Below are 14,556 nucleotides of genomic sequence, written 5' to 3' on the forward strand. Positions count from 1 at the left end.
ATGTTTTGTGCAATTGCCTCACGTGTTAATAAACACTGACGTTTTGAGTTAAGAACTTGTATTTTGCCTCTGTACTGCGAAACACCACAATACGTAATGACATTCTTGCAGTATATAACTACCCACATGTATATACATAAGGTACACATGAACATACATACTGTCAATTTCAGTAGGAAATATAGCTACACACATACATAAGACATTTCTGCAGTATATAGCTACACGCATACATAATGCCGTAATATCTGCAGTATATAGCTAAACGTGTACATAGGTAAAGACATCTTGCGGTATATAGCTTCCCACATGTATATACATAAGGTACGTACATACATACATACATACTGTCAATTTCAGTAGGAATTATAGCTACACACATACATATATGACATTTCTGCAGTAAATTGCTACACATGTCCATACTGTCCTCATTTCTGTAGGGCTTAGTGTATAACTACTCACATGTACACACACTATCTTTCTGTATAGCTGTATATAATATGGAGCTACACATACAGTGCCCCACTATCAGTAGGGTGTAGTCTAGCACATATGGGGTGACCATAGCATCCTATAATAGCTGACAAGCAGCTACAGTATATACGCCACTTATTTCTGGAGAGCCCATATACCATGGCCACCTGCTTATTGATCCTCCATACAGTACATTTCCACAAAGGGCTGAGCAGCACATGAGTGACACGGAAATTCTGGAATAATATAGTGCTGAGGGATGAGGAGCGCAGGGCCAGGTAATGATTTTGGTGAATTACTGCCAAAGAATTTCAGATGAATTGTCATTTCCATCGATTGTTAGACGGGTGAGTGTCTTTAATCTGCCATCAATCTTCATGTGTGCCACGTGGACAATGAGGAAGATTCTCTGCTGAGATTAGAGCAGGCTCTGCCCTTTATTCCCAGTCTACAGATACATTGTGTCTGCAGATGGGCAGCAGATAGCTACAGCACTGCCTTGATTTCCCAGAGCTGGTCCTCACAAATGAATGAAATAAGCAGGCCTGTGTTCTTCTGCACCCTGTGCATTAACATGTAATCCAGAGGCAAAATAACATTTTCCCAATCACTCCCCGACATTCAATTACAGGAGGGAGAGGGCAGCTGCAAGAGGCAAGGGCAGCCTGCTCTACCAGGGGAGAGGAGCTGACAATTTACACTTCATTTCCAAGCCACATCACTTTATTATTGAGGATTACCTCTTAATCCTATTGCCATTGTCAGGATTATGTAATTAAATCGCTGTCACCTCCATTACTGTATCATTGTATTCCTCCGGACTCTGTGTGCATACATTAACAAAGGGAAATCAGACGGGAGGCTTTTTTTTTGTTAAACCTTTTCCAATTATGAAACCTTGTGCCCCCTGTATAATCCCGAACTAAAGAAGATCTATTTGCAACATAGAAAATGCATTAGAATTTATGACTGTTGATGTAAACTGCACTGAGGGGGAAGGAAGGGCTTCCCTAAAATTACAGAAAAAAATACCGGGGAAGGGACGAGTACTGCGAGCATAGAGCTTTACATAGGAAACTGCCCTGTGACTACTGTGAATTAAAGGCATGGGAGCTTAATCATATATTTTTTTAATTTTAAAGGTATGTCACTGATAAAATAACAAAGAAAACAAAACTATTGCAAAATTTTCGAGTGCACACAAGTGTCAAAAACATATGATCAGTGTTATCTTATGGCGGAATACTGTAATGCAGATGTGTTTTATACACGGCCCCCAGTGTTCAGCCTTGTATGGAACTGTACATGAATGCAACCCATACACATAAAATAGTATTGTAAGAACTGGAGTGTGTGTGTTGTGGGGATTCATATTATAGAAAATAATAATTGTAGCCCCCGTGATCTCCCTGTTTGCACTGAGCAGATTTGTCCTTTATATGTTGTCCTCAGCTGCTACCTTTATCCACTGGCAATGAATTTTAAGTTGCACTATGGCAAGCCACAAACTTCTCTCTGGAGTATTGAATTCAATGGCTTTTAGAGACTCATATGTGCGGTGTGGGGCTGCAGCAGTATGGGGGTGGGGCTGCTGCAGCAAGACCTGTCCTCAAACACTTACAGGTATCTCCTAGTAGTAAGAGGTTATATATATATATATATATTTTTTTTTTTTTTTTATTAGTTTTTTTAACTGGCGCAAGGTAGGCCTTAAGCCAGTACAGAGCGCTGTCACAGGCAGCTGGAAATAAAAATTAAAGTATGTCCACAGGTTTGTCATTCACTGGTCTATTATTTTGACAGGGATTAGTAAGTGATTCATATAAAACGCAGGTAAGCAGAGGAACCATTACTATATAGTACAGTCTCCATAATGCAGACATCACAATGAATATTTAATTTTCTTCTGCGCAAATAATATATATTTTAGTTTATATATATACACTGCTCAAAAAAATAAAGGGAACACAAAAATAACACATCCTAGATCTGAATTAATTAAATATTCTTCTGAAATACTTTGTTCTTTACATAGTTGAATGTGCTGACGACAAAATCACACAAAAGAAAAAAATGGAAATCAAATTTTTTAACCCATGGAGGTCTGGATTTGGAGTCACCCTCAAAATTAAAGTGGAAAAACACACTACAGGGTGATCCAACTTTGATGTAATGTCCTTAAAACAAGTCAAAATGAGGCTCAGTAGTGTGTGTGGCCTCCACGTGCCTGTATGACCTCCCTACAAGGCCTGTGCATGCTCCTGATGAGGTGGCGGACGGTCTCCTGAGGGATCTCCTCCCAGACCTGGACTAAAGCATCTGCCAACTCCTGGACAGTCTGTGGTGCAACGTGACGTTGGTGGATAGAGCGAGACGTGATGTCCCAGATGTGCTCAATTGGATTCAGGTCTGGGGAACGGGCGGGCCAGTCCATAGCATCAATGCCTTCGTCTTGCAGGAACTGCTGACACACTCCAGCCACATGAGGTCTAGCATTGTCTTGCATTAGGAGGAACCCAGGGCCAACCGCACCAGCATATGGTCTCACAAGGGGTCTGAGGATCTCATCTCGGTACCTAATGGCAGTCAGGCTACCTCTGGCGAGCACATGGAGGGCTGTGCGGCCCTCCAAAGAAATGCCACCCCACACCATTACTGACCTAATGCCAAACCGGTCATGCTGGAGGATGTTGCAGGCAGCAGAACGTTCTCCACGGCGTCTCCAGACTTTGTCACGTCTGTCACATGTGCTCAGTGTGAACCTGCTTTCATCTGTGAAGAGCACAGTGCGCCAGTGGCGAATTTGCCAATCTTGGTGTTTTCTGGCAAATGCCAAACGTCCTGCACGGTGTTGGGCTGTAAGCACAACCCCCACCTGTGGACGTCGGGCCCTCATATCACCCTCATGGAGTCTGTTTCTGACCGTTTGAGCAGACACATGCACATTTGTGGCCTGCTGGAGATCATTTTGCAGGGCTCTGGCAGTGCTCCTCCTGTTCCTCCTTGCACAAAGGCGGAGGTAGCGGTCCTGCTGCTGGGTTGTTGCCCTCCTATGGCCTCCTCCACGTCTCCTGATGTACTGGCCTGTCTCCTGGTAGCGCCTCCATGCTCTGGACACTACGCTGACAGACACAGCAAACCTTCTTGCCACAGCTCGCATTGATGTGCCATCCTGGATAAGCTGCACTACCTGAGCCACTTGTGTGGGTTGTAGACTCCGTCTCATGCTACCACTAGAGTGAAAGCACCGCCAGCATTCAAAAGTGACCAAAACATTAGCCAGGAAGCATAGGAACTGAGAAGTGGTCAGGTCACCACCTGCAGAACCACTCCTTTATTGGGGGTGTCTTGCTAATTGCCTATAATTTCCACCTGTTGTCTATCCCATTTGCACAACAGCATGTGAAATTGATTGTCACTCAGTGTTGCTTCCTAAGTGGACAGTTTGATTTCACAGAAGTGTGATTGACTTGGAGTTACATTGTGTTGTTTAAGTGTTCCCTTTATTTTTTTGAGCAGTGTATATATATATATATATATATATATATATATATATATATATAAAAAAGAATGTATAATGGTACTTTTTTAATGTACATGATACTGAATATTAGTTAATATGGCTGCTCAAAACTTCATTACGAGTTCTACCCTTGGCCACCCCCTCTTAGAACGCACAATGTAGATATTTCTTCTACATGTTAGAAGCTGATTGGCCTGTTACATGGCTTCAAATTCATTGCTGGACAAGAGCAAATGTGATTGGTCTTTGAAGAACAAACACAGGTCGCTTCATAAGGGTTCATTCACCCGACAGTATGCATTTTGATGTTCTGCAGAACGCAATCCACAAAAAATAAGTGTGATGTCCTACTGCATCTTTTTTTAATTTTTTTATGCAGACCCATTGTAACAACGTCTATTCTTGTCTGCAAAACGGACAAGAATAGGACATGTTCTATCTTTTTTGTGGGACTGCAGAATGGACATGCAGACAGCAAAAAATGCGGCTCAGATGAAAACCAAAAATCCAGTCAAACACTACATTCAGATGTTTTGTTTTGCTATTTATTTATAGGAAACCTTACTATCTCTACACAGCGTTTTAGTTTGTGGAGGTTTTTTTGTATTTCTGAAAACTTTTTTTTTCTCCCCCAAAATGTAGCATGATATAAGTCTAGGATTTTTATTCATAACCTTCTTACAGGGTTTTAATACGCCTTAAAAAGAAATATGAAATGCACAAAGCTCCTAAAAACTGTGTGAACCTTAAAACAGACTGTAAGGTAAAAATGAATATATTGAAAAAATGGAGGCAGATGCTCTTTAAATTAGATTGTGAGGGGGACTTTTGTTGGTGTGGAACACTATATAAGCAATGGGAATGTTAATAACATATTTACGGTATTTAGTATATGGCTCAATAGCAGATGAGGTGAACATAGGCTTAACAAATGGGCTGCTAAAGAGCAGAAAATGATGAATTTATGATTACGTGTACAGGATCTATGGATCAGGCTCAATAGAGCTTTGGGTAAAGAGACTGATGTGATGAATGCTTCAAACTATAGTATGTGTTCCGCAAAGGGTGTGGAATACAACAGGAAACCTTGTATGCAGAGGAATATGAACCTGGACTTTGCTGTGTTTCAGTAAAAAATGGTAACAAATAAATGGCATGAACAAGGCGTAACAGCATATTGACAGAGGTGGCTTTCAATTTACCTGTCACATTCTCCAAGTCCTTCTCCTCTAATGATGACAAGGTGTCATCATCCCCTTCCAGAAGGCTATCACTCTCAGCGATCTGCCCTCCTACAACCTGGCTCCTGATTGACTGCTTTCCTTTCACAAGAGCGCTTTCTTCTGGATCTACAAGGAGAGTAAGGAAAACTTCTGTAAGTGGTAACGACAATAAATCACAACTGGACATTTCTGAATTCGTATACACACAAATATATAGACTTCTGAAAATGTAAACCATCAGAAAAACATTGCTTTTGCATTTAAAAAAAATTGTATTATAAAAGTTTTCCAAATCCTGAAATGAGTTGTCTAAAATTTTAAGACAGTGCCCTCTGTGTAGGAACTGGTATAACAAGAAATCTTAAGCATTAAACCACCCACACTTGAGAGCTCTACACCCATCCCACCACAATGCTGCCACATACGTTATTCACATGACTGCTGCAGCCAATCACTGGCTTACATGAAAGACTACATGCAAGCATCACTGCTGAGGCCAGTGACTGGCTGCAGCGGTCACCTGAATGATGAATAGACAACATTGCTGCAGGATAGGTGGGGATCACCAGAGTGGTGGCAATCTAATGGTTATTTTTTATTGTACACCATACCCTGCCCATAGAACATTCTCCTAAAACTACCAGACAGCCCTGTAATTATAAGTAAACCTCTTTAAAATGATAAAACCAAACTTATTAAAAATCTTGGGAAAACCCCTCTAAAGCAGAAGTCAAATGCTTCATATTGTATATATAGACAGAAACATTTAATGACATTCATGTGCCACAACTATTTAGGCCCAGTGAGATGATGTTTCAGCCATGGACATGTGACTGCCACTGGCAACTGCTGGACACAATGATGATGTGTCATTCATGGTGAGATACATCCAGCAAAATCAGATTATGAAGACAGAAAGTATCTAGAGAAACCATGATACCGTTGGCTCTAGAACACCACAAATAGTATATTCCATTTTTTACATTATGGAACATTTGAACCTTATTTTAAGGGGTCAAGCAACCATGAAAGTATTCAGCTCTATGCCACGTGTATGTACAATTTTGATGTAAAAACATTTGTGATTTGGGTTTCCTACGGGGAAAGCACTCAAAGAGCTGAAACGGGAAATGCCATTGCAGCAGTAATCACCTCACTCCTGATTTTCCTCCACAAAAATGCACAACGCTTATGATTTATATTTTTCAAACTGCCGGGGATAAGTTGGATATCAGATATTCAGTTCTTTAGGTATGCAAGAAACTTTTTGTGAACATAGGCTGAAAGTAAACCTGATGAAGATGGTCCATACAAGAACACCAACAATGACCACATCTCAGTGGTAAGTCTTAAAAATATGTACTGATATTCAGAATGTGTATTCACAAAAAGGCCATTTGGTGGCCCTTTTGCTTTGCAGAGGCTGGTATACGGCAAGCTACAGAGCCCTTCTCTGCTGTTCCAGAGCAGTCTTGAAGAATCCTGAGGCTTGTATTGCATACTTTCATTCAAGAGGTGCTAGAAACAAGAAAAAAGTCCACTGCCCCCTGGGGAGAACACTTGTTTTTCCATAAATAAAACTCCCCAAATCTACGAGTCTGCAGTGTGAGGAGGAGCGCCCCTAACGCCGCTCGAAATGAAACACCATTCCAGTTTGTCAAGGTAGCATATGTGCAACATTTTGCAATTGTTCAACCTGAGCCGAGAAACCCCTTGTCATGAAAAATATGCAGCTTATTGATATTTGGAATGGTTTTCCTGTAATTAACTCCCCCTTGAGGATTTTTAAGTTAGCAGCGGTGAAATTACCAACATTGCCTTAATACACACCACATGGGCTGGGGCCGTTCACAAATCTCAGTGGTCTAATAGCGCTCTGCCACAGGAGTTTCTTTTCTTTCCTCCAGTAATTAGAGCACAGCTACCCTGAGCACAAATTAAAGGCTAATGATGGTGTTTAGAAGTGGCCATAAAATATCAGCAGTTTTATAAACGAAGTCTAGACTTTATAGGTTTAATCATCATCTCGGAAGATATCCAGTCACTTTCTCACACTGCAATCTGCCCAAATGCCACAAGCTGCACACGTCTATATCGTAGGCGGGTCCGCGCTGCCCCTCGGTGTAATATTTCTGTACCAGTAGATGAGATCACACTCTGACTTGTAACAATGCTAGTTAGGTAATGGTTTTCACTGCATTCCAAAGTATAGCGCATACAATAGATTCATCATACGGGACATATAGGACTATGAAACAAGTCACGAAAAATGCTTAATACTTTTACATTTTTATTTTCTGTTATAATAAATGTATGTTTATGGAAACAATTTATTCTGAACACGGAATCAAGGCGATTATCAAACTTTCTGGATTATTGGATGTCAGATTTAAGCCTTAGGGCTCATGCACACAAATGTATTTTCTTTCCGTGTCTGTTCCGTTTTTTTTGCCGACCATATGCAGAATCATTTATTTCAATGGGTCAGCACCAAAAAAAAAATGGAAGTTACTCCGTGTGCATTCAATTCCTGTATGTCCGTTCTGCAAAAACCCATAAACAGGTAGGAACTAGTGTTAGGGACCACTCAATGGAGGCGACCTTGACGTGGTGAGTGGCTTATTACACTTTGGCCAAAATGTACACCAATGCCTCATCCAGCATGGAGGCAGGGCAGAATGCTGGATGCAGAGTGCTATCACATTAGTATTTTCCGTTTGTATATGTCCTATTATTGTCCGCATTGCGGACAATGATAGGACTGTTCTATTAGGGGCCAGCGGATTTCTACGCTGCAAATTATGTCCCTTCGGCTAGGGCTACATGACGACATTTGTCGCAGTAATGTTGCACAACAACTTTTGTAATGATAGTCTATGGTGTCGCACTGCGACGTGTGACATGACCTTCACACAAAAATCCATCCAAGTTGGATTTTTGTGTGCGACACTATAGATGGTCATTACAACATTTTTTGTAGCTGGACAAACGTCATCGTGTAGCCGTACCCTAAAGGCTACTGACTGCAGAGCTGAAAGCATGAACTGATCTAAAGGAACTGCTACAGAAGAAAGGTACAAGAATCTCTATATATTCAGGTAAGTGAATGCTTTTTTGATTCAATCTAATCTAGGTTCTAAATACGACAGGCCTAGTGAATGAAACTAATATCAATGCATTACAGAGAATCAACCCCATACAAGGTGTAATGCCACACCGTCCTAATGCCTTGTATAACACTGAATATATTTTATGTGCTCTTGTAGTACGAGGACCCTTCAAACAGCACATTGGTGTGAGTGGGAGAATCGGAACACCACTCAATTAGAAACCTGCATAACCCCTTTCACACCACCTATGGTGAAATAAGTTGAAACTACATTTCCATCAGGGATTATTACTATTTCTTGAACATAGAATAAAAGACATCATGTATCATATGATATTACCCAAAAATTCATTCACCACATCCCCACAGCCCCATTCTCTTCATATCTGTGATTCAAAAATGAAGCAGGAAAAAGAAAAACAGTGTTTTATAATCTATCAGCCTACGTTGACAGAGACGGTTTCTTCCATTTCCTCTCTGACATGCTATTGTGACAGGTTACGGAACCTAGGAAAATAAATATTTAGCTTGCTTTTTAAATTGCATATTACATAATATAGGTAGTGTTCAGGAATATGGAGTCACTAACACTATATAAAGGGGTTATCGAACGAAGAAATGTTACTATGCAATGAATAGGGCATTTCAAATAAAGTATTACTGCAATAAAAATATTCTCTTTTTACAGTGTACATTACATTTTCTTCTCTGGTAGCGCCCCCTGCTGTCTATCCTTTATTTTTTGCACTTATATAGCACTGCTATATTCCGCATACGCTTCACAGACATTATCAAGCTGTCCCCAAAGGGGCTCACAATCCGAGTTCCCTGTCAGTATGTCTTTGGAGTGTGGGTGGAAACCGGAGTACCCGGAGGAAACCCATGCGAACACGGGGTTCTGGTCCACGTTCTCCTGCACTTCGCAGTGGACCAACATGCTCAGTAGCTTCCCTGCTCTCTTCCTCCTTTCACTGTTAAAGTGGTTTTCATTAATTTTTTTCATTTTTATTTTTTTAACTTTACTGATGACCTATACTTTGGATAGGTCATCAGTATCTGCTGTTCCAGAAGACACCGGCGCTTGCAGTAGCGCAGTGGCCTTCTATCTGCTCACCAAGCACAACTGTGCTTGGTATCAGAGCTCACCCCTATTCACTTCAACAGGGTTGCGCTGTGCCTAGGCCATTTGACCGGTGAATGTGACATCTACTGCGAGCACCAGTACCTTCTCAAACAGCTGAACAGAAGGGATCCTGGAAGTCGCACCCCCACCGATCAGATACCGATGACCTATCCAGAAGATAGGTCATCAGTAAAAAAAAAAAAAAAAAAAAACTCTAGAAAAACCCCTTTAATGTAGTGATCTCCATAGAGAAGCAGTCTAAACACCTGCCATTCATTCATCTCTACTTCTAACCTCATGGAAACACATAGCTATTTCTTTCTCTAGGCAGGACACAAGGAAAATGAAGTCAGGGGAGGCATTACATAACATATGTATCTCTGGGCCTATATATGGGGGACTATTTTCTATGCAGTGGAGGAAGGTGTTAACAAGAGCTGACTGCAATGCATCGTGGGATATGCAGGTGATTATGGAGCCGCTGCTGCTCACTCACAAAAATGGAAAAATGTGCTCCAAACACGGGAGTAAAGAAAATCTTCAAATTTGTTGGATAACCCTTTTTATAGCCACTCATTTCACACGGACTGCATCCACCAGCCAATGGAAAGTGGTAGTACTTTGAGTACACAAGGAAACTGCTTAAAGAGGTTTAATGAGATTCTGATATTTTGATGACCTATGCCCAGGATAGGTCATCCATATCAGATTGGCGGGGGTCCTGAGTGCCTCCTCACAGTTTACTGGATAGCACTTGTGCTTGGTAATGCAGCCCAGCCCCTTTCACTTGAATTGTGATGTCACTGGCCTAGGAAGAGGCCACCCTCACAGATCTGATACTGATGACCTGTGGATAGGTCATCAATATCAGATTCTCAGGCTAGCCTTTTAATTAACAATCCATAATATACCGTAATTAATCTCAAACAATGTGAGTAAACCATAGGCTAAAAACTTCCAAACTCAAGTCAGCAAACTACAGACTATTTAACAACCGTGTTGTCTGCATCCCATGTAGAAAATATAGACTGCCAGAAGAGATAGTCTTAAAGGGAACCTGTCACCAGTTTTATGGTGTCCTAACTAAGGGCAACCAACATAAATAAGTGACTGATTCTCTTAGCAAAATGCTGGGTCACTTTCTTTAATTGACCCAGTCAATCTGCCAACATCTTATATTGAAAAGCTCCAGCTGATAATGAGGAGTCCTCAATATTCATGAGCTCCTGACTCTCCCCGCCTACCTGCTGCTGAATGACAGTTATTCTCCATTTGAATCAGCAGCAGGTGGGCAGGGAAGTAGCTGTAGCTCTGAATTAAATATATGCTGGACTCACTGACATCACGCTGGACTCAAATCAGCTCATTAGCATGCGGCATGTGGCATCTTTGTGTGTATATTATGAGGTAACCATCTGTCACACCAGTAAGTGAATACATCTAAGGTACTTTTTAGTAGTTAATGATTGTATATAATTAGTTAGATTATAATTAGTGTTGAGCGAACTTCTGTTTTAAGTTCGGCGTCTAAAGTTCGGCTTCCGGTTAGCGAAGAATCCCGATATGGATTCCGAATTCCGTTGTGGTCCGTGGTAGCGGAATCAATAATCGGTCATTATTGATTCCGCTACCACAACGGAATTCGGAATCCATATCGGGATTCTTCGCTAACCGGAAGCCGAACTTAAAACAGAAGTTCGCTCAACACTAATTATAATCAAATATCCACATGACAGGTTCCCTTTAAGGCATCCTAACGGATACTGCCTAGTAGCTTTGGATCAAATTTCCAATTTGTTCTTCTCTGCTTTAAGATCACACTTGTTAATTCAATTGATACCCCAATCTTTGGGCCATGATGTTTAAGTAGTTAGGTAACATTAAAGCACAGGGACCATTCCGTATCATTTTACACCAGCTAATACAGGGAAATATTTAGGGCATCCAGTGCCATTTCAAAGCTGTCTTACATTTAGACCATTTTCTACGCCCAAAAAAAAAAAAAAAAAACACCCACAATTTTAGACCTGGCGTGAGCTGGGAAAACTAACCATGGCGCCATCTGCGCCTGAAATACTTCTAATTTAGGCGTATTTCAGATTAGTAAATGACCCCCTTAGTTTAATTCCTAGAACAGACTCTTGGGTTCTCTCTTAACTAATCTGAGGATATACCAATTGGCCTAATGTCCTACATCTCACAAGGATAAGAGTATAGTAATTTCCTATTGACCTACAATGCATTCTACTGCCACCTCTGTGGTAATACACTTTCTTATGGTTTGGCATATGAGGATGGTCCAACAACAAAAAGTAGTCCCAGCATCCAACATAATAGCATCCCAAATTACCACATTTCTAATTTAGAAAACCCATTTTGGTATACTCTGTTTAGGAATTCTAAGTTACTAGAGGGGGAGAGTGGCTGCAAACAGCATTTCTCACCCTGGAGGACCTGTTCTTGTCCTGCATTACACAGAGAATCCACTGCTTTGAATGGGCAGTGTGTAATGTTTTATTTACTCTGTGATGGCTCTGCAGGGTAACTGAACATTTATCGCCATTTTCCCCACAGACCTATTCACACATACGTGGACCACAGTCCGTGAAAACCCAGCCTGTCAAGTGCACGGCGTCATTGGTTGCTATGACCCTGTGTGCTTCGTGCAGCCGCCTCTGTACAGTAATACTCATATAGATCATGCGAGTATTACTGTACAGTGGCGGCAGCGTCATAGCACCAATGACGCCAAGCGCGCGACAGGCCGGGTCTTTTCACGGACCGTGGTCAACGTATGTGTGAATGAGGCCTAATGCAGAACTTTGGGGGGAGTCTAGCATGCTGAGATTTTTCAAAACAGATAACCCCTTCCTGAAATCAACCATAGAGGTACTTTTAATGTCTGGTCTTTAAAGAAAACGCCCTCTCAGCTTCTGGAAGCCACAACCACTGCAACAGAAAGATAAATTTGTAGAAACAGGCCGTTCCCAACACGTGGTGAGATCACGGAAGCAGTTCAGTTGCTATGGCAGCCGGGAGCCTTGTAATGGCTCCCAGGACTCCCTGCAATTTATAGAGTGACCAATCTGATTACATGTTCCCCTAAAGTATTAAAACTTTTTTTATATTTTATATTAATATATAATAAATACTAAAAATAAAAAATTCAAAAATAGCCCTACTTACCCCATTTTTCATATAAAAATAAAAAACATAATTGGAATCAAGGTGTCTGAAAAAGTCCAAACTTTTAAAATATGGAAGTATTCAGTGAAAGCCTTAATGAGGAAAAAAACAAAAAACCTTGAATAAAAAGTCATACATGCCTCAAAATGACAGCAATAAAAAAAAATGCTGATTTTCTCACAAAAAAGATCCTTCACACAGCTCCCTAGATGTAAACATGAAAGTTAGTGTCGGAATAAGGCAATAGCAATTTTTTGTAAAGTTAATTTAATTTTTTAAAAAGTATGAGCGAATCGATTTATTCATCGGAACGAATTTACACTTTTGTGAGCTCCGGACGCTCCCTCTGCCAGCAGATTACCATGGCTGCACATCTCACACAGCCTTGATAATTTCGGGCATGTGCCGTTAATGTAAGTATCGGCGCATGCGTGATGATATCAAAACAACTCTGCATCAATGAATCTGCCTGTGCAGATAAACCAATGTCAGTGGCGCGTGCACAAATCGCTGATTCAGTTTACCAGGCAGATCATTTTTGCATGCGCAATATCATCATGGCTGCACAAGATGTGTGGCCATGTTAAACCCCCCGAATGATCTGCAGCACTCCTTGTAGTTTCAAAGAACCAAGCGTATTTATTCACCCGATAACCTCATAACAGAGCAACGTTTCCACTCACGCTTGAGAAAGACTCGTGAGTCAAAATGTCGCTCTGTTATGTTATGTGGTGAATAAATACACTTGCTTCTTTGAAACTACAAGGAGTGCTGCAGATCATTCGTGGATTTATCTTTGGGACCATTAAGCCAAGGCCCTATACTGCGTGCACCCACAAATCCCTATGAGGATTATTCCCTAAGAGGATCACCTTCTATGGATGGACTAAACCTAATTAGGTAACGTAATGCTGCGCCAATCTGAATTTCCTGTACTCGTGTTAACCCTCCACAGGTGGATAATAGTATTCTGTTGCAGTCTATCGTATAAGGGCTCATGCACATGACCACGTGCTGGCCAGGCCCGTGCTGCGGACTGCAAATTGCGGTCCGCAATGCACGGCACCGACCGTGGGGCCGTCGCATGTGGATCGCAGATCCATTCACTTGAATGGGGTCTGCAATCCGCATCTGATGGTCCGCACCACAAAAAAGTAGTGCATGCATGCATGTTGCAGTGCGGAGGCACAGACAGAAAACCCACAGAAGCACTTTGTAGTGGTTCCGTAGGCTTCCGATCTGTGCCTCCGTTCCGCACTATACCTCTCGGATTGTGGTGCACACGGCTGATGCCTGTGTATTGTGGACCCGCTGTATGTGGGCCACAATATGGCCACGGACGGACAACAACCGTGTGCATGAGCCCTAAGAGAGAGGACAGCTTTTTTTTTAAAGTCCCCTAAGGGCTCATATGCACACGACCGTATCTATTTTGCGATCTCACAAAAAACGGATCCGCAAAAAATACGGTTGAATTATGTGTGCATTCCGTATTTTGCGTAACGGTACAGCTGGCCCCTAATAGAACAGTCCTATCCTTGGCCGAAACGCAGACGATAGGACATGCTCTATTATTTTGCGGAACAGACATGTGGACATACAGAAACGGAATGCACACAGAGTAACTTCCTTTATTTGCGGACCCATTGAAACGATTGGTTCCGAATACGGTCCGCAAAAAAAACGGAATGGACATGGAAAGAAAATAGACGAGCCCTAAGTGGAATAAAAATGACAGTAAAAATAATAAAAACAAAAATTCGAAACAAAAAAACATAAAAAATTTAAATATTTAACATGCGCAGTGTACACCATTGTAGAAAAAAAAAAGACAGATGAGCTGTTTATTGGTCACCTCATTCCCAAAAAGTAACCAAAATTTGAAGGTACCCCAAAATGTTACCAATTACATTTC

The 14,556-nt window shown here is 41.4% G+C and overlaps 1 protein-coding gene across 1 annotated transcript in view; it reads right to left on the minus strand.

Annotated features, from left to right (window-relative positions):
- LRBA (LPS responsive beige-like anchor protein) overlaps nucleotides 1-14,556 on the minus strand; it is a 640,201-nt gene that overhangs the window by 262,813 nt on the left and 362,832 nt on the right. Inside the window, exon 38 of the mRNA XM_040418535.1 lies at nucleotides 5,203-5,349. Within this exon, the coding sequence (XP_040274469.1) occupies nucleotides 5,203-5,349 (147 nt within the window). The remainder of the gene's footprint in view (nucleotides 1-5,202; nucleotides 5,350-14,556) is intronic.

The sequence above is a fragment of the Bufo bufo genome, chromosome 2, assembly GCF_905171765.1.
Source record: "Bufo bufo chromosome 2, aBufBuf1.1, whole genome shotgun sequence".
In the NCBI taxonomy this organism is placed as follows: Eukaryota; Metazoa; Chordata; class Amphibia; order Anura; family Bufonidae; genus Bufo; species Bufo bufo.